Here is a 25,402-nt window from a genome sequence, read left to right as displayed (position 1 = left end):
TTGTTTGCATTTGCCCCCTCAAAATGTAGGATTATGTATGTCAATTGGCCTTGGCATGCATACCATCTGCAGGCCACCGATATTTTTTTTAATGGCGGCCATTTTGAAATTTGAAATAGCTGTCATATATTGTCTTTCTTACCCAGAATATCATTTATTGAGGTATCTGTCGTCATAAATATGGTGTCAACATAATGACTGAATTGACAACAGTAACTACAATTTATGTTAAATGACTATTCCAGAATGAGTATCCATTTTCAATGCAGGCGGCCATCTTGGATTTGGTGCACTTTTGTTCTAAAAACATGCCACGATATTTTTTTTATAAATCTTTACAACTTAAAGATACAAACTCAAGTAAAAGTTTACTTTTAACACACATTTGACACAAAATTACAAATCATTCCACACCAATCAGGCCCATCAAAGGCTGTGCAACGAGTGCCAACCTATGGTTGTTTGTCCATGCTTTATCCTTTTTAAATGCTGAACGTCAATCAAGCAAGCAACAAGGACCATTTTTAAAGTCTTTGGTGATAACTCGATGAGTGTTTGATCTGTCAACCTCCCAGACTCAGAGTGGACACTCGAAACATTACACAAAAGAGGCTTGTCTATATAATATGTGAGTCATGATTTGACAGTTCACCTACCACAAAAAACAAATCCAAACCAGCAAGAAACCAGATCAGTAAGAAACCACACCAACAAGAAACCAAATCAGAAAAAAACACACCAGCAAGAAACCACACCAACAAGAAACCAGATCAATAAGAAACTACACCAACAAGAAATCAAATCAGAAAAAAACACACCAGCAAGAAACCAGATCAGTAAGAAACCACATGGGCAAGAAACCAGATCAGTTAGAAATCACACCCACAAGAAACCACACCAGTAAGAAACCACACCAACAAGAAACCAGATCAGAAAAAAACACACCAGCAAGAAACCAGATCAGTAAGAAACCAGATCAGTAAGAAACCACATGGGCAAGAAACCAGATCAGTTAGAAATCACACCCACAAGAAACCACACCAGTAAGAAACCACACCAGCAAGAAACCAGATCAGTAAGAAACCACAACAACAAGAAACCAATTCAGAAAAAAACACACCAGCAAGAAACCACACCAACAAGAAACCAGATCAGTAAGAAACCACAACAAGAAACCAAATCAGAAAAAACACACCAGCAAGAAACCAGATCAGTAAGAAACCAGATCAGTAAGAAACCACATGGGCAAGAAACCAGATCAGTTAGAAATCACACCCACAAGAAACCACACCAGTAAGAAACCACACCAGCAAGAAACCAGATCAGTAAGAAACCACACCAACAAGAAACCAAATCAGAAAAAAAACACACCAGCAAGAAACCAGATCAGAAAAAAGAACACACCAGCAAGAAACCAGATCAGTAAGAAACCACATGGGCAAGAAACCAGATCAGTTAGAAATCACACCCACAAGAAACCACACCAGTAAGAAACCACACCAGCAAGAAATCAGATCAGTAAGAAACCACAACAACAAGAAACCAAATCAGAAAAAAACACACCAGCAAGAAACCACACCAACAAGAAACCAGATCAGTAAGAAACCACAACAAGAAACCAAATCAGAAAAAACACACCAGCAAGAAACCAGATCAGTAAGAAACCACAACAACAAGAAACCAAATCAGAAAAAAACACACCAGCAAGAAACCACACCAACAAGAAACCAGATCAGTAAGAAACCACAACAAGAAACCAAATCAGAAAAAAACACACCAGCAAGAAACCAGATCAGTAAGAAACCAGATCAGTAAGAAACCACATGGGCAAGAAACCAGATCAGTTAGAAATCACACCCACAAGAAACCACACCAGTAAGAAACCACACCAGCAAGAAACCAGATCAGTAAGAAACCACACCAACAAGAAACCAAATCAGAAAAAAACACACCAGCAAGAAACCAGATCAGAAAAAAAGAACACACCAGCAAGAAACCAGATCAGTAAGAAACCACATGGGCAAGAAACCAGATCAGTTAGAAATCACACCCACAAGAAACCACACCAGTAAGAAACCACACCAGCAAGAAATCAGATCAGTAAGAAACCACAACAAGAAACCAAATCAGAAAAAAACACACCAGCAAGAAACCACACCAACAAGAAACCAGATCAGTAAGAAACTACAACAAGAAACCAAATCAGAAAAAAACACACCAGCAAGAAACCAGATCAGTAAGAAACCACATGGGCAAGAAACCAGATCAGTTAGAAATCACACCCACAAGAAACCACACCAGTAAGAAATCAGATCAGTAAGAAACCACACCAACAACAAACCAAATCAGAAAAAAACACACCAGCAAGAAACCAGATCAGAAAAAAAAACACACCAGCAAGAAACCAGATCAGTTAGAAATCACACTCACAAGAAACCACACCAGTAAGAAACCACACCAACAATCAACCAGATCAGTAAGAAACTACAAGAAGAAACAATTGCACCCAACAACATCCCAATCGACTTGTATTGCGCTGCAGCAGGCGGTGGCTTTACTGGGGGTATTGTACTATAATCAAAAACATAACTACACGGATTTTTCCTTAATTACCTGATTTGTGTAAAATGAGACAATTTACTTCCACTTCCACCAATAGATTAATAATTGTGGTGATTCATCGAGTGAAACGCTTGGGTGGTGTATCGCCCTTCGAATCGAGTTCCGTCGGGCTGGTCTGTGACGTTTGAATTTTGTTTTTCCCTTCGCGGTATATCACGGTACTCGTGTTCAGGTTTACCTTGCCTCGATTTTTGGGGGTACTGTTAAAAATGAAAATTAATTAAATCACTGTCACGAGACAAGAGGAGACCGTGGAATCTTCTCGCATGTTGTTGCTCTGTTGACGCGATGTTTGGCTGCTTGGTGGCCGGTCGCCTGGTGAGGGTCGTGTTCTTCTGAGCCTGTGATAGTGTCACATTTTTCTGTTAATGGCGGTTATTTTGAGACATTAGTAGCTTTCATTACAAGCGGTGTAAGTTTGGATAACACCCGCCGTCCAAACCGATATCAGCCAGATGTTCATCATCAGTTGTTCCTCCTTTAATCGTTCATCCTCAGGGCGACGTCTCGACATGGACTCCTTGTGTGTTCGTCTTCTGTTGTTTACGTTTCCCGTCAACACTCCCTGTTCGCACAACCTCACAACTCTTCACTCCGATTCGTCAGTGGGACACACACGATCCTCGGGGGACTCTGTCAGCAGGGCACGGATATACTTCATCAATGTTGGATTATCACATCCTCATTACATCTCTGTACCTCGTCACAGCCTCATTACATCTCTATACCTTGTCACATCCTCATCACATCTCTGTACCTTGTCACATCCTCATCACATCTCTGTACCTTGTCACAGCCTCATTACATCTACCTCGTCACAACCTCATTACATCTCTGTACCTTGTCACATCCTCATTACATCTACCTTGTCACATCCTCATTACATCTCTGTACCTTGTCACATCCTCATTACATCTCTGTACCTTGTCACATCCTCATTACATCTCTGTACCTTGTCACATCCTCATTACATCTCTGTACCTTGTCACAGCCTCATTATATCTCTGTACCTTGTCACATCCTCATTACATCTCTGTACCTTGTCACATCCTCATTACATCTCTGTACCTTGTCACAGCCTCATTATATCTCTGTACCTTGTAACATCCTCATTACATCTCTGTACCTTGTCACATCCTCATTACATCTCTGTACCTTGTCACATCCTCATTACATCTCTGTACCTTGTCACATCCTCATTACATCTCTGTACCTTGTCACACTCTCATTACATCTCTGTACCTTGTCACAGCCTCATTACATCTACCTCGTCACAACCTCATTACATCTCTGTACCTTGTCACATCCTCATTACATCTCTGTACCTTGTCACAGCCTCATTATATCTCTGTACCTTGTAACATCCTCATTACATCTCTGTACCTTGTCACATCCTCATTACATCTCTGTACCTTGTCACATCCTCATTACATCTCTGTACCTTGTCACACTCATTACATCTCTGTACCTTGTCACATCCTCATTACATCTCTGTACCTTGTCACATCCTCATTACATCTCTGTACCTTGTAACATCCTCATTACATCTCTGTACCTTGTCACATCCTCATTACATCTCTGTACCTTGTCACACTCATTACATCTCTGTACCTTGTCACACTCTCATTACATCTCTGTACCTTGTCACATCCTCATTACATCTCTGTACCTTGTCACATCCTCATTACATCTCTATACCTTGTCACAGCCTCATTATATCTCTGTACCTTGTCACACTCTCATTACATCTCTGTACCTTGTCACACTCTCATTACATCTCTGTACCTTGTAACATCCTCATTACATCTCTGTACCTTGTCACATCCTCATTACATCTCTGTACCTTGTCACACTCATTACATCTCTGTACCTTGTCACATCCTCATTACATCTCTGTACCTTGTAACATCCTCATTACATCTCTGTACCTTGTAACATCCTCATTACATCTCTGTACCTTGTCACATCCTCATTACATCTCTGTACCTTGTCACACTCATTACATCTCTGTACCTTGTCACACTCTCATTACATCTCTGTACCTTGTCACATCCTCATTACATCTCTGTACCTTGTCACATCCTCATTACATCTCTATACCTTGTCACAGCCTCATTATATCTCTGTACCTTGTCACACTCTCATTACATCTCTGTACCTTGTCACACTCTCATTACATCTCTGTACCTTGTAACATCCTCATTACATCTCTGTACCTTGTCACAGCCTCATTATATCTCTGTACCTTGTAACATCCTCATTACATCTCTGTACCTTGTCACATCCTCATTACATCTCTGTACCTTGTCACATCCTCATTACATCTCTGTACCTTGTCACATCCTCATTACATCTCTGTACCTTGTCACATCCTCATTACATCTCTGTACCTTGTCACAGCCTCATTATATCTCTGTACCTTGTCACATCCTCATTACATCTCTGTACCTTGTCACATCCTTATGTCCCTGTACCTTGTCACATCCTCATTATCTCCACAGACCTTGTCACATCCTCATTATCTCCCTGTATCTTGTCACATCCTTATGTCCCTGTACCTTGTCACATCCTCATTATCTCCACAGACCTTGTAACATCCTCATTATCTCCCTGTATCTTGTCATATCCTTATGTCCCTGTACCTTGTCACATCCTCATTATCTACCTGTACCTTGTCGCATCCTCATTATCTACCTGTACCTTGTCACATCCTCATCATCTCCACGTACCTTGTCACATCCTCATTATCTCCACAGACCTTGTCACATCCTCATTATCTCCCTGTATCTTGTCATATCCTTATGTCCCTGTACCTTGTTGCATCCTCATTATCTACCTGTACCTTGTCGCATCCTCATTATCTACCTGTACCTTGTCTCGTCATTGTCTTTGCACCTTGCCATATTTTCTCTTTCTGCGCTCTGCGTCATCCTCATCTTTGTCCCCTTTCCTCAACCTCATTGTCTTTGAATCTTGTCTCGCACCATTGTCTTTGTTTGAGCTTTACCTCCTATTCATTTTCATTGTCTGAAGCTTGTTTCACCCTCATTGTCCTTGCCTGAACCTTTCCTCATCATACCTCATACCACACATGCATTGTTTTGCCAACTGTGCCCCGTCAACCCGAATGTACATCATTAAGGTCATTCTTGAGTGCTGTCCACAAGTAAGATTGTCTCTCATATCTCACCAGCTTATGAATACCGAATCGAATGCAGTAATCTAAATGCATCATGTTTGGTGCACCTCATCCTATTTTACCTTTTCAAAAGCTCTACATCATGTGTTACTGATCCTTTCAAAGTGTTATACTTGTGCTGTACTTTTCTTGTAGCTTCTCACCAATTAATTTTAATACCTTTTGGTGAATTGTGTCGATGTGCCATCCCTCCTTATAATTGCATCACCATTTTACTCACCTCACTTATAATAGATCTGATCTGATCTCCATCTTCTAAAAGGTCCAAACGGATGCTGTGGCATTTGCTCCTGACAAGTTCCTGCTGAATGTACCGGGTATTGAGGGAGGGCAGCACATCGCTGTGTTCCTACTCGGCACAATCCCCTTTCCAGAGGGAATGGGTGGGGCCGTGTATCTGTCTTACCCACATGGGGGCTCCAGAATAGCCACAGATGTTGCCTGGCATCTCCTGGGTTTCCTCTCCAACGAAAAGCCAAGCGCCATCTTTAAGATGGTTAAAGCACCGCAAGGTGTGTTTCTTTTATTTTATTTTAATATTCTACCGTTTCTAAAGCTCATGAAAGAGTTGTCACACACAAATCACACGCATGTAGACAGACATAAGAAAATGCTGCACTTGACTTCAGACAAACAGCCATGACCTTGAGGGAAGTATCTTCCCAGAACATGCAAGGAGCTGTTGGTGCCATCTTGTGGTGGAGCCTTTCACTCTGCAGTCAGCGGGGCATTGGGCTGACAGGATGGCTTCAAGGTACGCACACTCGCTTCGAAGCTGTCTAGCCTGGGTTCGCATCTCGACCCAGCGATAAACTGTCATTCCGGTGTTTCACAAGTAGGGTGATTCATCGATGTGTGCGCCATCTCTCGGATGGACGTTAAACCGGTGTCCCGTCTGCCGGCATTAGTTGGTGGATGTTAAAGATCCCATGGGGTTTGTCCATGCTCTGTCCTCTAAATGATGAGCATCAAGCAATGAAGCAGCTTGTGCCATTTTTAAAGTCTGGTGTGGTTCAGTCAGGTTCAAAATAGAACTGCTGAACTTCCAGACTCGTAGTCCAGGCAATCTAGCCCATTTTTCACTTGATCGGGAACAAATTGCAACAGAATTTTTTTTTAGCACAATGCATTTCTATGAGGTCCCCACAACACCATACTAAAAGTCCAAAGAAATCCCTGTTGCGGAAATACGTCTAATTTGCATAAATCCAATATGGCGGCCAATTATCAATATTGTGCCATATCTTTGCTCACAGATGACATATTTGAGTGATTTCAACTTCTAGAATGGGTATTTTGTATACAAGGATGCATTTAGAATACTTTTAAACTTCCCTGGAAAAAAAATTCATTTGCATAAATCCAATATGGCCGCCAAATATCTTGCCCAATCTTTGCTCTCAGATGATGTATTTTCGTGATTTAAATTTCTATAATGAGATCTTTGGATCTCCCATGTAGGGGAGGTAGCAAGTGCAGATCGTGAGACAGATTGTTTAGGGACAATAGCTGTACAACAAGATACATGTACTTTCATAAACGATTTAACAGCAGCAGCAGAACTCTATGACAGAACAGTATCTTCTACCTCCACTATAGAAGAAGTGTGTTCAGAAGAGGTGTTAGGAAGACTCCAAAGTAAACTGAATGAGAAGAAAGAAATGATGACTATGCGGACAGCAAAACTCTGGGTGTAGTATCTGAACATGGTGGACATCCTGCGAAGATTTCTTAAAGCTGAGCGGACAGGAAACTGGAAATTACACCTTCAATCAGTACAAGAAATGTTACCATACTTTGCAGCATCTGGACACATGCTATATGCAAAGTCTGCATCTGTATACCTGCAAATGATACTTAATCTGCCAGAAAGTCATCCAGATGTCCATCAGCAATTTGAGAAAGGATACCATGTGGTGAGGCACAGTGATACGTACTGGGCAGGACTATCCACGGATCTCACAATTGAGCAAGTGCTGATGAGAAGTATAAAGACACATGGAGGCCTGACAAGAGGAAAAGGAATGACAGAAACTCAGCGTTTGGTGTGGGTCCTTTCCATGCCAGCATGTGCAAATATCAATGAGGCCATGCAGAAGCTCAGTGGCATCTGATTTGAAACCAGTGACCAACACAAAGACCTGTCAAAAGCTCGACAAGCTAGAGATGTCAATGACATCCTTGATCTTATCAGCTATCTCGGGGAGAGAGATCCATTCGCACGGGATCCTTCCCTGTTTAACATTGCAAATTGCATGACAGCCCAGGAAGGAGTCAATGTTGAAAGATCAAGAACAGTTGGAGAAAAGATTCCAGCATCCATAGTTGGGAAATCTGTAGAAGAGTTCACCTTCCGGAAATGTGATCGAGCATTGACACTTAATTCAAGATCAAAGGAGAATCTGTGAAGGTAGATCCACAGTTGATCTTCCAGAGACTGGTAACCATTGGGGAGCGCTGTGAAGATCTACAGTCACTCTTCAAATATGAACTGTGTAGTTACCCCCCAGCATTGTTTGAATCTTCCTTCCTTCCCCTGCAGGCCAATAAGGCTGTCCTTGCCGATGTTTTCTGGAAGACCATGCAAGGGGAGCAACGAGAACCAATTGGAAATGTCCAGTATATTCTCGATGGTGGTGCGCTACTTCATCGTCTTCCATGTCCAAGAGGTTCCACATATGAGAGTGTCAGTCAGCTTTATGTCACATATGTTATACATTAATATGGGGCAGCAACCATTATCTTTGATGGATACCAAGACGGTCCAACAACAAAAGATGCCACGCACATGAGAAGGACAGGGGCTTGTTCAGGCATGACAGTAAACTTCACTGGTGGAATGGTTATACAGTCCAAGAAGGAGGAATTCTTGAAAAATGTGACAAACAAACAGCGATTTATTGTTTATCTTGGTGACAAACCAGAGCGGGCTGGGTGTAATATAGATCATGCAAAGCATGATGCTGATGTGCTCATTGTCCAAACAGCTGTTGCATCTGCTAGAATCAAAGACACTGTCCTGATAGGGGATGACACGGACTTGCTCATCCTCCTACTACATCATGCTGAACTGGATGCACATGACTTGTTCCTGGCCCCAGAGCCCAGGCAATCAGCAAAAAAGACCAGGATATGGTGCATAAAGCAGTCTAAGGAATTTCTTGGTCCTGATTTTTGTGACCATGTGTTATTTATCCATGCAATCCTTGGCTGCGATATAACTTCTCGCCTGTTTGGATTGGGAAAGGGTTTAGCAGTAAGAAAGATCAAGAGTGTTGCCCTGTTCCGTCAGCAAGCTAAGGTGTTCAGCCACGAAGGACATGTGGCAAAACAGGACATTATTGCACCAGAAGAAAAAGCACTTGTGTCATTATATGATGGTGCCAAAGAACAAGGACTGGACACTTTACGATACAGGCGATTTTGTGAGGTTTCCAAGAGCACATCTCATGTAGAACCTCAAACTCTACCCCCAACCTCAGCAGCTGCAAAGTATCACAGCCTCCGTGTATATTATCAGATGATGGAGTGGAAAGGAAGAAGCATCAATATGAAGCCAGAAGAGTGGGGATGGCACACGGTGGATGGACAATGTTTGCCAATACAAACTGACCAGCTTGCAGCCCCATCAAAACTACTGGATGTCATCTGCTGTAACTGTAGAACAGACTGTAATGCAAAGAGGTGAACATGCAGAAAGTATAGTCTGCATTGCAGTGCTGTTTGTGGAGAATGCTGGGTGACAAGTTGTGCCAACTCGCAGCTACCAGATTTCACTGATGACTATAATGATGACCTTGATGTGCATCTTCAGAAGGGTATTAATATGCCTGCAATGAAACACTAGCCAAAGAAGTGACTGTCATAAATTTGATCACAAAATATCGATATTTGGTGGCCATATTAGATTTTATTAAATTCATACATCATTTTATTTAAACCCATCCAATCAAAATATTAAACTATCCCAAATTTAGCCTTTGATCCCCTCAAATATTCTAGAAATATAAACCGCTCAAACCTGTTGTCTGAGAGTAAATATATGGCAAAATATTGATATTTGGTGGCCATTTTGGATTTATGCAAATGAGATTTTGTTCCAGGGAAGTTTAAAAGTATTCTAAATGCATCCTTGTATACAAAATACCCATTATAGAAGTTGAAATCACCCAAATATGTCATCTGTGAGCAAAGATATGGCACAATATTGATAATTGGCTGCCATATTGGATTTATGCAAATTAGACGTATTTCCACAACAGGGATTTCTTTGGACTTTTAGTGTGGTGTTGTGGAGACCTCATAGAAATGCATTGTGCTAAAAAAAATTCTGTTGCAATTTGTTCCCGATCAAACCTTATCTTGCCTGGACTATCAGAGCAGATGGCCCAACTGTGCAATGCCATTGAATCTACTTTTATGCCAGTTGTAACGTTTTCATTTGTTGCATCATCCCTGATAAACAATCATCCAGTTTCCTCTGCTGCTCTAAATTTAATAGCCAGAAAACTAAATTTTGGTTCTCAACAATTCTCCCAAGGCCAATGTACTTCACAGTGCAGTTGTACATTGACAGTTATACTTAAAACAAAAAAATACCAGGTAACAACAAAGCATACAATATGATCACATCAGTAACGAGAACTGTGCTCAGAAGAGCACATACCTCCTCCAGGCTCAACAGTTTACGTTTTGTATCCCACTGATAGACCGGACCTACATCCAGACCTTAACCAAAATCTAATCGGCTTGTTCTTGTCAACTAACCAACTCGTCCACCTAGTTTTGTCATAATCCATCCACATCTTTTTCAAATATCATGATATATATATATATATATATATAGTTTTCGGTCCCAGCCTGGTGTTGGCGCAGTGGTTAGGGCAGCGGCTTGGGATCCAAGAGGTCCTGAGTTCAAGCCCCGTTGGGCCACTGAATTAATACACCAGGGGGTTGACTCAGCCTGTCATCCTTCTGAGGTCGGCGAAATGAGTACCAGTATACTGGGCCGGTGTATACCCCGGTTAAAATAGGTGTACCATATCCCTGTGTCATAAGAGGCGACCAGGGTTGCGTCAGGAAGGGCATCCGGTGTAAAACATGTGCCAAATCACTATGCGGATCATATGGATGATCCGCTGTGGTGACCCCTAACGGGAGCAGCCGAAAGAATAAGAGGAAGAAGATAGTTTTCGGTCCCATCTCAATGGTGAAGAAACATTTAAAATAATTTTTAAAATTCTCTTATCCGGATCTGGATCTTAACCAAAATCAATTCAATTTGTCCTTGTCACACACACACACACACACACACACACACACACACACACACACACACACACGTCCACCAAGTTTCGTCTAAATCCGTCCATAACTTTTTGAGATATCCTGCTCACAGAGAGACAATCAAGAAAGATGTTGTGCATTGCACGATACTTGCAAAATCCAAGTAAACAAGTTTCCATGGAAACTGCAATTTGGTAATTTAGAAAATTTGACCTATCAAGTGTTTTACATGATGGAATGTTGTACATAACAAATTTGGTTGATACATTTTCAAATTGCTGCCCAATAGGTGCTTACATGTTTTGGGTGGCATTGACCTTGACCTTTGACTAATTTTGACCAGATTTTATACACATATGCTATCCATGCATAGGAATCAGCAGTGCAAGTTTCAGTCTGATATCTTAAAAAATTCCTGAGGTTTAGCAATAATAAAACCACAAAAATATCCCATATAGCTACCTATATAAAACAGTATGTTTGTATATTTGTGTGTTTCTTTCCCCCTTCAGAAGGATGATTTAAGAAGGGATTTAAAGGCTAAATTTTTTTCACAATGGTCTATTTTTAAGGATAAAAAAACTCGAAAAACATTTTCATTAAAGAGTAATTACGTCTCTTCCATTGGAATTGTAGACATTGACATTCAACTGGGCCTCGGTGTACAGAAGTGTTTAATAAAAAAACAATGAATACAGGCTGCAGGGAGGTGAAATTCGCTGCACACGGTGTGCAACGCATGCAGAGTAAAAGGAGTGTTCATTTACTTACGTGGGGTGTCTGATAAATATCGAGGATATGAGCACACCTGACACTAGGCCGAGGCTTCAGACTTTGGCATGCTCACGAGGCTGTACCATTCAAATAAAATGTCCCAGAAGATAAAGAAAATATGGTATAATTTGTACATGTAGTCTTTTAAAATAACACTTATTGTTGTGAAACATCATATCTTTCAGTCTCTTTAAATATTTTGAATAAAATAATCCCAACCCGTCATTTTTGACCGGCTTTTATACTAGTTTGATTGTAAAGGGGGTGAAATTGTTGTCATGGACGTTTTCTCTTTGGACTTTTTCGACTCTACGTGGGACATTGCCCTATGCCACTAACCAAGATGAGCAGAACCTTAAAAAAAGTAAAGAAATTTTATTGAGTAATTATATTTTGTACCCTCTAAGCATGGTCCTGTGGTGGTTTACCAACGGGGGGCCTTTTGATTATGACTGGTGAACCTCGTGGTATTGTAGAATACCCTAAGGGCTGAAAGGTCTTAGGATCCTAACGGGTCTTCGATATCTTAAGGGTCTAAGTGGTATAAAGTTTTAAAGGTTATAAAGAGTCTTAAAATGGTTTAAAGGGGTCTAAAACGTGTAAGGGCTCTCAAAGTCTACATTCTCAAAGGTATGTTCCAATATTCCGTAATTAATAGATGTAGTCAAGGTCCATCAATAAGTAATTAATTGAAGTTCTCACGCCTCACGGTCCAACTTGCGTTCAAACAGTACATAATTAATCAACATACAAGGGTCAACCATGACTTAACCTCAAGAGGGTTCACTGTTCACCCGTGTTTTTACATAGATATCAAGGGAATCGTTTGAAAATTGATGGTTTATGTGACCTTTGACCTTTTGACGTATTGACCTCAAAAACAATAGGTTTCCAGCGTGTCACTACCTCAACCGGGTAGTGAAGTTTCCTGAAGATCGGAGTAAAATGTGACCTGTCGGTGATTGACATACAAACTGATCTACAAACAGAGAATAACAGACCAGATCAACAAATGTACTTGCAAATCTTCAATTTTGTAACTTTGCTCCTTTGCTGGGAAAGCAGAAGCAGCATGTTCAGGGTAGAATGACCTGGTCTGAATCCAACTTGATGATCGGAGCACATGCTTGAACTCTGCATCATACAAAAATCTGACAGCAACTGGTCTTTGCCCTTGCATATGGTACCGAAGCAGTCACCAGGTGACTGGTGGCCGTGTGGTGACTTACATGCACTCAACGAACATACCATTCTTGATTGCAATCCAATTCCCCATTTGCAGGATTTTTCATCCTCTCGAAGGTGCACGCGTTTTCTTCAAGATAAACCTCGTCAGCACTTACCAGTGGAGCCAACTGACACACACAAAACAGCCATCACAACACCTTTTGGATATGATGTGTTTGTTCACATGTCATTCAGCTTGGATAATGCAACACAGACGTTTCAGAGCTTGATTGATGTCATCCATGGTTTTCCTTTTTCTACGCTTACGTTGATTATTTGCTCGTAGCAAGTCGTATGGAGGAGGACCATGAGGCACACCTTTGATTACTTTTTGAGAGCCTTGCTAGTAATGGCATTGTCATCAATCCAAGCAAGTGCCAGGTTAGGGTGTTATCACTCATCTTCCTCAGCCACGTAGCAGACAAACACGGTATCTGCCCAATGGAGGAGAAAGTCAAGACCATACAAACTTTTCCTGCACCCACATCACTGCACAAGTTATGAGTGAGTTCTTGGCCTTTTGATTTTCTTTTTATTTTTTACAGGCGTTTCATCCCTAACTGCGCAGACCTATCTCAGCCATGCGTGTGTGTGCGTGTGTGCATGTGCGTGCGTGCATGCGAGTGTCCTCCATAACTCCAAAACCATGAAACTTAGTAGCCTGAAACTTTGCATGCATACGAAGAAAACTCCAACGAAGTGCACGAATGAAAATTGTGTTTGGGTTAATGAAAACACCCCTTTTGAAGATAATTAATGGCCTTATTTAATTATGTCCTTTATCAGGCACATCCTCGGCCACTTCGCTCTCTATGGGGTCTTAAGGTGTAGCCTGGGTTACCTCGCTGGGGTCTGAAGCTGCCATGTTTTTTTTGGCCTGCTTCACCATGCCTTGACTTGGAACAGGTTGCAACAATTTCTTAAGGATAGCTTTTTTTTCCACTTTCCTCACTCGTATTAGCGAATGCTTGTTCATTATAACTACAAATTGTTGGGTACATTGCAATGCCGCCAAACGCCCAGAGATGCCAGCGTTGTTGGATTTATTTCATTTCCGCACATGCCATAACCTCGAGAATCTCTTAAACTAAGCCAAATTACAAAATATATGCTCCGGAATTGAACTTAGCAGCAGTTCCGACTGCTTAAAAGGTGTTTAATTGTTTATTACGGACATACAGGGTCGCCATAAAGTCTAGAAACAGGCAAATATACTGTTGTGGATTTTCGCCCGTTCGGCGTGCGGGCGACCGCCTTTAGATAAATTGCGGCCGCCAGTGCCCACCGAACGAGCAATCTAGTCGCAGCTGTTCGGATCAACGCCGAAACCCAGCTACAGGTGTTGTTAACCACACCATAAACCAGCCAACTCTTCTGTCTATGCTACAGGGTCGATCGCCAAATTGTCGATGTACCTAATTATTCGCGCAGACAGAAATGCCGGGGATTTTCACCTCAACGGAGCCTGCACGAAAACGAGCCGCTTTAAGCAGCTTGTTCCGTTTGCGATTGCCAAGCGGTTTTATATCGCCAAGCCCCGTCGGACCAGATGTACGTTTTATCGGCCATTAATCAGCCAGCTATTTATTCCGAACGCAATTATGGCAGTCAATGGCAGGAAAGGACGCAACGAGCAGGTGACATTCAAACAACGGGGGTATTTATTTGCACACGTCGGCACGTAAGCAGTAAATGGGGGGATGGGGACAAGACATGAGCAAAAACCTACAGCCGATGTCTATTTATTATGTACATGCACTTAACCAGTTGGTTACTTGTGGACAAGGCGCCACAGACTTTCATGCAAAACCCAGAAAGAAACAACAGGGCTCGGGAGCCTTTATTTTTATCAGAGCCGGGATGACCGAAGGGGCTCTGAGAGACCGGGCTGGCTACCTGGCCACCTTCGTGGTGACTCGATGGGTCCTTTGGTCGGCGACCCCACATATCTGTCTCGTCGTCAACGCGGCAGCTGTTGTAACGGCGGCTTGGTTGGCCTCGCAGCGTGCACGACTTTCCACGGCTGTCTCCCGACTCTCCGACTCGCTGCCCTCCAACCGACTCTGCGATGCGCCTTCCTCTCTCTCGTCTCCCGACTCTGGACTCCAGACCCGAACTCCACTCGACTACACCAACTCTCCACTCGATTGGACTCACCAACTCGGCTCCACTCACCCACTCTACTCTCGGCGTTCCAACGCGGCCCTTTTATCGTGTCCGGGGCGTCCGCCCCTCCCTTCTCGGCGCGCGGGGGAAAAATCCTAGGAGTGATGGAGTTGTTTTTCTTCGGAGCATACTTTTTGTAACCGTCACTTTTGTTTACCCGTTCTGAGGGACCCGCCCCAACTGTCAATCCTGTTTTCGTCCCAGAATATCGGGGCGGGAGTTGTTGAGTTCTTTTTTTTGTTTGTAGAGATGCCGTGGTTGTAAACTATGTGGCGTTGTGGTGGATGTGGCGTGGTTGTGGAGTTTGTTGGCGTTTCGGTGGAGGTGGCGTGGTTGTAGAGATGTTGTTGTTTGTGGAGAAGGTGGTGAGGAGATGTTGATTGTTTAAAATAAAGATAGAAAAGAATACCACTACCTCAAGATTCACAGCCCGGCACACAAATAAATCCCGTTATACATCGGTGGGGAAATCTAACCTGGACACACACTTATCGACATAACTGATCTTCGCGGAACCTGAATGTAGTCCGGGAGCCAACCGATCAAAATTAAAAAAAAATTGCCCGGTCTGCTATAAAATTTTTGTGTTGATTTTCATAAAGAGACACCCTTTGAGTATATGAAAACCAATGTTGGCAATGGTGAAACTCTTGCGCAACAACACAGTCAACACTTATGCGAGCCCCCTCTGATAACAAAATGTTGGCAAAAGCGAAGATGTAGGATGGGGGTAGGGGTAATTCATATTGTCCTAAAATCATAACCACTAAACCTATATACACAAATGACCCCTCATATTAAAGAGGAGTTCATTTCCTATATCACAATTGGTGATTTAACCTACCTACAATTGACAAGGTTATATGTCAAACAACAAAAGATTTATGCAACTCAGAAATGCTTGACTATCAATGGGGTCAGGAACAAGAACATACTTTTACATGCCATGGTTTTAAGGAAGATAAAATTAGAAATGGATTAACACAATATTGTGACATGAAACATCCTCTTCAGAGGAAGAGTCACTCTCTGAAACAACTCCACCACATGAACCTCTCTGACCAAGGCATATGCATGTCACTCAGCAAGGCACAGCAGCCTTTTTGCATGAACATCGTTTCAGACATTTGGATAATTTGCACATGCAAGACACCGTTTTGTCTATGTTTGGCTTGGCTGGCTTAGACATGAGAATTGGGACCAGTTTTCCATTGATAAGGGTTCTGCCAAATGTTGTGGCTGGGGGAAGTGCTCGGTCACTGAGATGTGCACGTCTATACAGAAGCAATTGATACAATGCTCTTAAAACAAGGAAGTAAAACGCATCTTCTGTTGCTGGCAGTGACCTAAGGTCTAATTTTGAAGAGACAAACATATGCTGCCTGAGGGTATCCAAACAGCTGAACCCTTTTTGGCCATACAGAGCAGTCCAGTATACCCTGGCCTCATCAATGACACATTCTGTTGCTGCCATTTCACTATCTCTTCCAAAATCAACAAGGTGGGGAAGGTTTCCTATCAGTCCCAGAGAAACCTGTGCCGCTCTTCTTTTCACAGGAACACAGGCATCATCCCAACTGACTGGAAGAGGGGCCTTGTTGTCCCTCTCTGGAAAGGGAAGGGTGATCGCCAAGACTGCAACAACTACCGAGGGGTGACGCTGCTCTCAGTGCGGGCAAGGTCTTTGCTCGGATAATTCTTGATAGGGTTCGCCACCATCTGCTTGAGCACCAGCGTCCAGAGCAGTCAGGCTTTACACCAAAGAGGTCAACGATTGACCGTATCCTTGCCCTTCGTGTCCTCACCGAACGCAGACGAGAGTTTCGGCAGGGGCTGCTTGCAGCCTATGTTGATCTCTGTAAAGCGTTCGATTCAGTGAATCGGGATGTCCTCTGGAGGATTCTTGGTCTTCGTGGGGTGCCACCAAAACTGATCGATCTGATGTCTGAACTCTACTCTGGTACTGAGAGTGCTGTGAAGTGTGGTGGTACCATCTCTGACTTATTTCCAGTTGTTACTGGAGTTCGTCAGGGATGTGTACTTGCCCCCACACTTTTCAGCACTTGTATGGACTGGATTTTAGGGAGGATGTCGGAGAGATCAAGTTGCGGTGCATCGTTTGGCAATGTCAAGATCTCGGACCTTGATTTTGCAGATGATGCAGTCATCTTTGCGGAGACTTTAGACATCCTCTTGGGGGCCCTCGAGGTGCTGAATGAGGAGTCGGAGCCGTTGGGATTACGGATTTCTTGGGTCAAAACTAAGATCCAGGCTTTCGGTGACATCTTGGATGCTGCTGTCCTGTCTGTGTCTGTTTGTGGTGAGGATGTTGAGGTCGTGGATAGATTCACTTACCTTGGCAGTGATATTCATGTCTCCGCAGGTTGTGAGCCGGAGGTCAATAGACGTCTGGGTCGGGCCTGGGGAGTCATGGATTCACTGGATCATGGGGTGTGGCGCTGCCGGAACCTGTGCGGGAGGACGAAAGTCCGAGTCTTCAGGTCCTTGGTACTTCCAGTCTTGCTCTATGGGTGCGAGACTTGGACTTTGACCAAGGATCTGAGACAGAGACTTAATTCCTTTGGTACCAGGTCTCTTCGAAGAATCCTTGGCTATCGCTGGTCGGATTTTGTGTCCAACGAGCGGTTGCTGAGAGAGACTCGGATGAGATTTGTTACCTGCATAGTCCGTGAGCGTCAGTTGCGGCTGTATGGACATGTGGCTCGTTTTCCTGACGCTGATCCTGCTCACCAGATTCTCTCAGCGAGGGAGTCTCATGAGTGGAGGAGGCCAGTGGGCCGACCACGTGCCTCATGGTTGCAGCAGGTTGACCATCATCTCAAGGAGATGGGGATGGGCCTGGCATCTGCCTGGGGGATGGCCAGATGGAGGCCCCTGGAGTACCGGCGGAAAGTGGACGCAGCGACGCGCTGTTCTGGCACATGCTCCCATACCTGACCTGACCTCTTCTTTTCCCCTTCTGAATGGGTAGCTCACTGTGTCACATCCACACAACACATATGTGCACAGAAGTGTAGTGCGACATCAAGAGGATTTTCTGGTACTTCTTGCTCAACACTTCTACCAGCTCATGAATAGGTAGGTATTGATTCTGCCGTTGTATCCAGAGTTCTTGCAATGTGTTCAAGCAGCAGAAGTGATATATACACAGCATAATTATGTCTGTATCTGTTGCATGCACAACAGCTCGATGGTGATCAAGATATTCCACACAATATGCAAGATGAGCAATAATCCTTGTGTCTGCCTCTTCATGTTCTTCACAAGGTAAGTCCAGAACTGAACTTGATGCTGATGTGATGGAAAGAGTGTGACCTTTGTTTTCCATCATACCACCAAGAATGATGGTCACTCCATCCGGAATAGCTTCAGGACTCTCACAAAGGGAAGTGCCAATGAAGTTCTGAAGATTTCCTTTATTTCTTGGATTCTTCATGAGTAAATTCCAGTCCGGAATTTCTAGACTCTTGGATGGTGAGAATTGTCTTGCCTGGTCTGTCTGGTTTCTCCTCTGCTGCTCATCACCCTTCAAAGTATGGGTATCATCAAAATCATACTGATCACCAATGATGTTGACACAGTTGCACATTTCAGGTTTCAACTGCAGGAGCTTGCGAAGATACAGCTGGGGAAGTTCACCAAATGTTTTCACACCCATTTTTTGGTATTTATTTACAAATGCCATTGTGTCTACCAGATAAACTGTGTATAGGTCACTCTGTGGTAATGATGGCAGCTGTAAAACAACATCCTGCTCAGCTTCAGCAATTAGCACTGCCACGAAATCAGACTTGTTGCCTTTGCGCATTACAAACCCCTGTGCAAAGCGTGGATCAACCTCAAACAGGGATGATGGGTAGTCTGTCCACTCATGGGAAAATGCAATCTGTCTTGTGACTGGGTCGGCATCTCGATAAAAACACAGCACACGTGTAGCTGCAGTCTCATCTTGATAGATCCTGATTAAACTCTGTTTCCTTGATGGGTTTGATTTCTTCTGTGAGGAGAAAGTTACCAGCTTCAGTGGTTCAATCTTAATAGAGACCACCTCTTCTGCTTTCATAATGGCTTCCATGCCCTTAGCTTGAGCATGGACCAAGTCTTTTGAAGCATCCTTCTCACCAGTTGCTCTATTGAGCAGATCCACTTGGTTGTTACACTGGAATGGGTTTATCATCTGCTGGCATATCACTTTCTTGATCTCCTCAACATGCATATGTTCTTCTGTTGCCTGCTTATGTGTTTCTCCATGATGAGTAGATTCCTGTTGGCCTAGATTAGCCATAGACTTTATGTTCTCTGATACAGCTGTGAGAAATGGTGCTGTCTTCACATATTTATCTCGAGCAGCTGGTGCCTGAGATATGCCTTTGAACAGAGATGTCTTCCCTTCATTGTTGTATGTCTGCTCCAGGGCCATGTCACTCCAAACACCATTGAATTTTCCTTTGGAAGAGTGAACTGTGAAGTACCCAACCTGGATCCAGCAAACCTTAACCGAACTGTGTTCAATAGAGTAAGAGGATTTTGGGGGTAGGGGTAACTTTGGTTGACAAAAATGTTAATTTTCTCTTTAAAAATTGATAGAACTCAATCAAATTTGCTGTTTTAATTAGCCATGGATACCATGTTCATATCACATTAAGAGAAATTAGTATTCTAATGCAGCATCTGCCTATGATAAGAAAAGTTCTAAAGGCCATCTTCAAAAAACGTTATTTTTAAGGCATTTTTCACAAAATTATGTACTTTTATGAGGTTTACTTCCACAAAGGCAATTTTTTTTTTGTCATTTTACAATGCACTGATTGAATTCTTACATTTAGTTCACATTTATTTTTCATGAATGTGATTTTTAAATTTTTTTAGAAATTTTATTGACAATTGCTGTTTTATCAAATTTTTCAAATCTTCCTCAAACAAAAACGTCCGCCAAAATTTTTCGCAAGAGCTTATGAATTGCCAACATTGGTTTTCATGAACTGCAAACATATATCTAAACATCCTGGGGGTGTAAAATTGTATAGCAGAGGCTGTAAGGTCCAACCCTAAAACAGCCTCGTACACAGGTTGGCTCCCGGACTAATGGTGTTCTGTGAATTTCCACAACCGTAACAATACATTACAACACATGATATGTTCAATGACATTACATGACATGTTCAATTCGTTGTCCCTCATGAGAAATGCACAGTTCAATGCGCTGTGCAAAACTGCAATGAACGTGGTGCATTAATGCAGCATTTCCATCAATCCCTGCACATGCATCCGTGATGCGTTGCCTCAGATGATTCGTGTCTGATTTTCACTGAATAAACCTGCGCCTTCAGTATACCCCAGAAGAAGTAATCACGGGGTTCAGATCTGGCGAGTGTGCAGCACACTCCACAGGGCCACGTCGTCCAATCCAGTTTGGGAAATTATTATCCAACCATTCCCTCACCACTCTGGTGTAATGGGGTGGTGCGCCATCCTGTTGGAACCACTCCGGGTGACCTTCCCCGAGCCCAAGTGTGGGCATTAATTGGTCAAGTAACATGGTCAGATACGTCTCGCCAGTTACGTTATCTTCAATGAAAATCAGGTCCCAAGATATGTGCTCGCCACAGGCCATACCTCACCACCACCTTTGCCACTCCTTGCTGTTTGGTAGGGGAGATCCAGTGCGGATTGTCTTGCGACCAGTACCGCATGTTTTGCTTTTTCACCTCCCTGTTCACATAAAAATTAGCTTCGTTGCTGAACAGCACACAGGTCAGGTATAGGAGCATGTGCCAGAACAGCGCGTCGTTGCGTCCACTTTCCACCGGTACTCCAGGGGCCTCCATCTGGCCATCCCCCAGGCAGATGCTAGGCCCATCCCCATCTCCTTGAGATGCCGGTCAACCTGCTGCAACCACGATGCACGTGGTCGGCCCATTGGCCTCCTCCACTCACGAGACTCCCTCGCTGAGAGAATCTGGTGAGCAGGATCAGCGTCAGGAAAATGAGGCACATGTCCATACAGCCGCAACTGATGCTCACAGACTATGCAGGTAACAAATCTCATCCGAGTCTCTCTCAGCAACCGCTCGTTGGACACAAAATCCGACCAGTGATAGCCAAGGATTCTCCGAAGAGACCTGGTACCAAAGGAATTAAGTCTCCGTCTCAGATCCTTGGTCAGGGTCCAAGTTGTGCATCCATAGAGCAAGACTGGAAGCACCAAGGACCTGAAGACTCGACTTTCCTCCTCCCGCACAGGTTCCGGCAGCGCCACACCCCATGATCCAGTGAATCCATGACTCCCCAGGCCCTGAACCAGACGTCTATTGACCTCTGACTCTCAGCCAGCAGAGACGTGAATATCACTGCCAAGGTAAGTGAATCTCTCCACGACCTCAACATCCTCACCATAAACAGGCACAGACAGGACAGCAGCATCCAATATGTCATTGAAAGCCTGGATCTTTGCTTTGACCCAAGAAACCCGTAATCCCAGCGGCTCCGACTCCAAATTTCAGCACCTCGAGGGCCGCCAAAAGGATATCTAAAGTCTCCGCAAAGATGACTGCATCATCTGTGAAATCAAGGTCCGAGATCTTGACATTCCCAAACGATGCACCACAGCTTGATCTCTCCGACATCCTCCCTATAATCCAGTCCATACAAGTGCTGAAAAGTGTGGGGGCCAGTACACACCCCTGACGAACTCCAGTAACAACTGGAAAGAAGTCAGAGATGGTACTACCACATTTCACAGCACTCTCAGTACCAGAGTAGAGCTTAGACATCAGATCGATCAGTTTTGGTGGCACCCCACGAAGACCAAGAATCCTCCAGAGGGCATCCCGATTCACTGAATCAAACGCTTTACAGAGATCAACATAGGCTGCAAGCAGCCCCTGCCAAAACTCTCATCTGCCTTCGGTGAGGACCCGAAGAGCAAGGATACGGTCAATCGTTGACCTCTTTGGTGTAAAGCCTGACTGCTCTGGACGCTGGTGCTCAAGCAGATGGTGGTGAACCCTATCAAGAATTATCCGAGCAAAGATCATGCCCGGCACTGAGAGCAGCGTCACCCCTCGGTCGTTGTTGCAGTCTTGGCAATCACCCTTCCCTTTCCAGAGATGGACAAGAAGGCCCCTCTTCCAATCAGTTGGGATGATGCCTGTGCTCCAGGCAGAGCACAAAAGTGCATGCAACGACACGAGTGCAGCATTTCCACCAGCCTTGAGAAGTTCCGCATGGATGCCACAGATCCCTGGAGCTTTACCCCATTTCAACCGGTTCACCGCAGCCTGTGTTTCCACAAGCAAAGGTGGACCACAGTTGATTGGAGGGTCGGCAACAGGGATTGTAACACCCCTGACGTCCAACTCGACAGCTGGTGGATCATCCTGGTACAACCGCTCAAAGTAAGCGGGCCTTCACTTCAGACTCCTCTGTCAAGCACACAGTCTTCGGTAAAGCGAGCGTTATTGTCCAGGCGATCCGAGAACCATGCACACATTTCCATATGATGGTCAGCATCATCCTTGATTAACTTTTGCAGGACTTGCATCTTGTACAGGTGAAAGTTGTCCACGCAGAGAATATTTTGGACGTTACTGTGAGGCACCCCCAGTTCCATAGATGTCCGGCGAGTTGACTTCTTCGGCCTGGCTATTACCTTCCCTATGACAGTTTCTTTCACCTCGTCGGATATGGATGGTCGTCCAGAACGGAGTTTGTCCTACACACTGCTTGTATCCTTGAATTCTTGAACCAGCTTCCCCACTGTGCTATGGGAGATGGCAGCTCTTCTGGGATGACATGCATTGAAGTGCTCTGCTATCTGTCGATATGACCAGCCCTCATGTCCACTCAGCAGCATCACCTCGACACGTTTGTCTTTCGTCAAGGACATCGTCAAACGATAACAGAATGACACAAGTCTGAAGACGACAATGGTTCACGAGCGGTATTTGACGATGTAGATTGTTTCAGAAGTCAAGGATGAGACAATGTGATAATGTTTGACCAAGTTATAAAAATGATCAACATGATGTGGTACGAGTGACAGGTTATTAGCTGCAAAATGTCGAAAACCCGGTTTCGTTCAACAACTTTCAAAATTTTACCTTTGCATAACATTTAAAGGTCCCAAAACAATGTGTGGACATTAAAATAAGGAAACGGGATACGTGATAGAGCTTAATGGAGTTAGTTTGTCGAAGAAGGTCGAAAACTCGGTTCGATTCCCACAACTTTGAAAATTTGGCCTTTTTGAACTTTAAAGGTCAAGGATTATGACCTTTGGTGCAAAACTTCCTCTGGAACATTCCAGGAACAATATAACGTCATTTAGGCTATATGGCATTTCACACTCCTCATATAGGCTATATGGCCTCATATAGGCAGCACATTTCACACTGCATTTCACACTCCTCATATTGGCCTCATATCGGCATTTCATATAGGCTATATGGCATTATCCATACTTTGATGAAATCAGCGTAAAAACAACTAAACCTTGAAGGGGGCGCCACGGGCAAGGTGTTCGAGATAGAGAAAAATGGTTTCAAGACTTTAGGTGGGGAATGACCTCAAGATTATGCATAAAAAATATTGTCATCCCAGCTCTCAAAGTTTGGGCGGTCATCTGATTTTTATGTCAAAATTCGAAATTTTCTAAGTTCATGACCTTGTGACCTTGACCTTGGGACTAAAATGAAAAATCGAGCTCCGTGGGGCTATGCAGGTGCCATTGGGCTAACCAAACACCGAAACCCCTGCCAGATTCGACAACTCCCTCGGAGAAGATGGATTTTTATGTCAAAATCGCAATTTTCTAAGTTCGTGACCTTGTGACCTTGACCTTGGGACAAAAATGAAAAATCGAGCTCCGTGGGGCTATGCAGGTGCCATTGGGTTGACCAAATGCCGAAACCCCTGTCAGATTCGACAAAACCCTTTGGAGAAGATGCAAATTGAAATCTGCTACCCCCTAAAAACATGTTTTTTGGGCGTGGCTCCGCCCATTTTCAGGAAAACACAACTCGATCATGATATAAACCTCCCACCAAAATTTCATCAGGACGGATCAAAACCCACGGCGCTATGCTCGGGACAGACACAGACAGACAGACAGACAGACACAACAATAATGAATATAGTGGTCACTTATATTTTTCATAAACCAATATTATCTATGTTTCCAGACTTTATGGCCACCCTGTAGTTTGGACATGTGGACACAGCTATCGCTTGCCAAGCCAGCCGTCCGAATAAACCATTTAATTGGAGTGCTTAAGCTGCTTGCTGAGCACCCTACAGTCGACGGCAGTCCCATTCGTGTCCCGATCAGGATTTACAGTCGGCAGTTGCTACAAGGTAGAGGTACATATACAGGTATATTTGGATCTGTAATTTAGGGACTCTGCAGGTGTATGTGTGTGCCTGCATGCATGGTTACAGGCGATGTAACGCCAAAGTTCCATCTCATATCTTGGAGGTTTTAACTTTTAACCTAAGCAGCGTACGAGTGATCACGTTTTCCTTTGTCCTCGTGACTGTTTCGAAAGTAATTGGTTATTTATATGACTGGGTGTGTCCTACAAAGGTTAAATGGTTTCTCTTTGTGAGTTTCAAAGCAAAATACATTTGATTACACTCAATTTCCGAGCCGTTCTCCTTCTTAATGTGTTTTCTCAATTACAGAGCCAATTTTTTTTCCACCTGCACATGACGTGTGCGTGCGTGCGTGCGCGTTTTCTTCATAAAGCATAACATTGTTGCGGTTCTCAGAACCACATGCATCCAACAGATAGTGGTCCCAAGAATGTTATTCCATTATTATACAGTGTCGATCGTCCCTTTCCTTTTGTTTAGCGGGACAGCAACGGAGTGTGTTGCGATGATCTAATAGCTAGGTTTGCTGAAATAATTTTCTTCTTCATTTCATCCCTACTCTTCTTTTCGTCTGATTTATTCCTGAGGCAAATCAGCCACGTGCGCCTTCGCTGTGAGGTGGGCCCTCATTGAGGCCAGCGCGTGCGGCGCCGCTGTGAGGAAACTGCAGCACAGAGCCCTCATTCCCGGGCGAGCCCTAAACCTAACGTGTTCAGCGAGTCATATAGTGCGCTT

The 25,402-nt window shown here is 43.7% G+C and overlaps 1 protein-coding gene across 9 annotated transcripts in view; it reads left to right on the top strand.

The window, feature by feature from the left end:
* Positions 1-2,706: 2,706 nt before the first annotated feature.
* Positions 2,707-25,402, top strand: part of HIKESHI (heat shock protein nuclear import factor hikeshi) — a 47,735-nt gene continuing 25,039 nt past the window's right edge. For all 9 annotated transcript variants that reach the window (XR_015058024.1, XR_015058019.1, XR_015058022.1 and 6 more), the window contains exons 1-2: positions 2,707-2,940; positions 6,084-6,333. Coding sequence is in view for 5 of the 9 variants with exons in the window: in XM_085880695.1 (XP_085736821.1) it covers positions 2,911-2,940; positions 6,084-6,333 (280 nt within the window). In the remaining 4 variants the exon portion in view is untranslated. The remainder of the gene's footprint in view (positions 2,941-6,083; positions 6,334-25,402) is intronic.

This window comes from Eptatretus burgeri, chromosome 1 (genome assembly GCF_056783735.1).
Source record: "Eptatretus burgeri isolate ZD-2024b chromosome 1, Ebu_testis_v1, whole genome shotgun sequence".
NCBI classification, from domain to species: Eukaryota; Metazoa; Chordata; class Myxini; order Myxiniformes; family Myxinidae; genus Eptatretus; species Eptatretus burgeri.
This window is presented reverse-complemented; position numbering and strand designations above follow the sequence as displayed.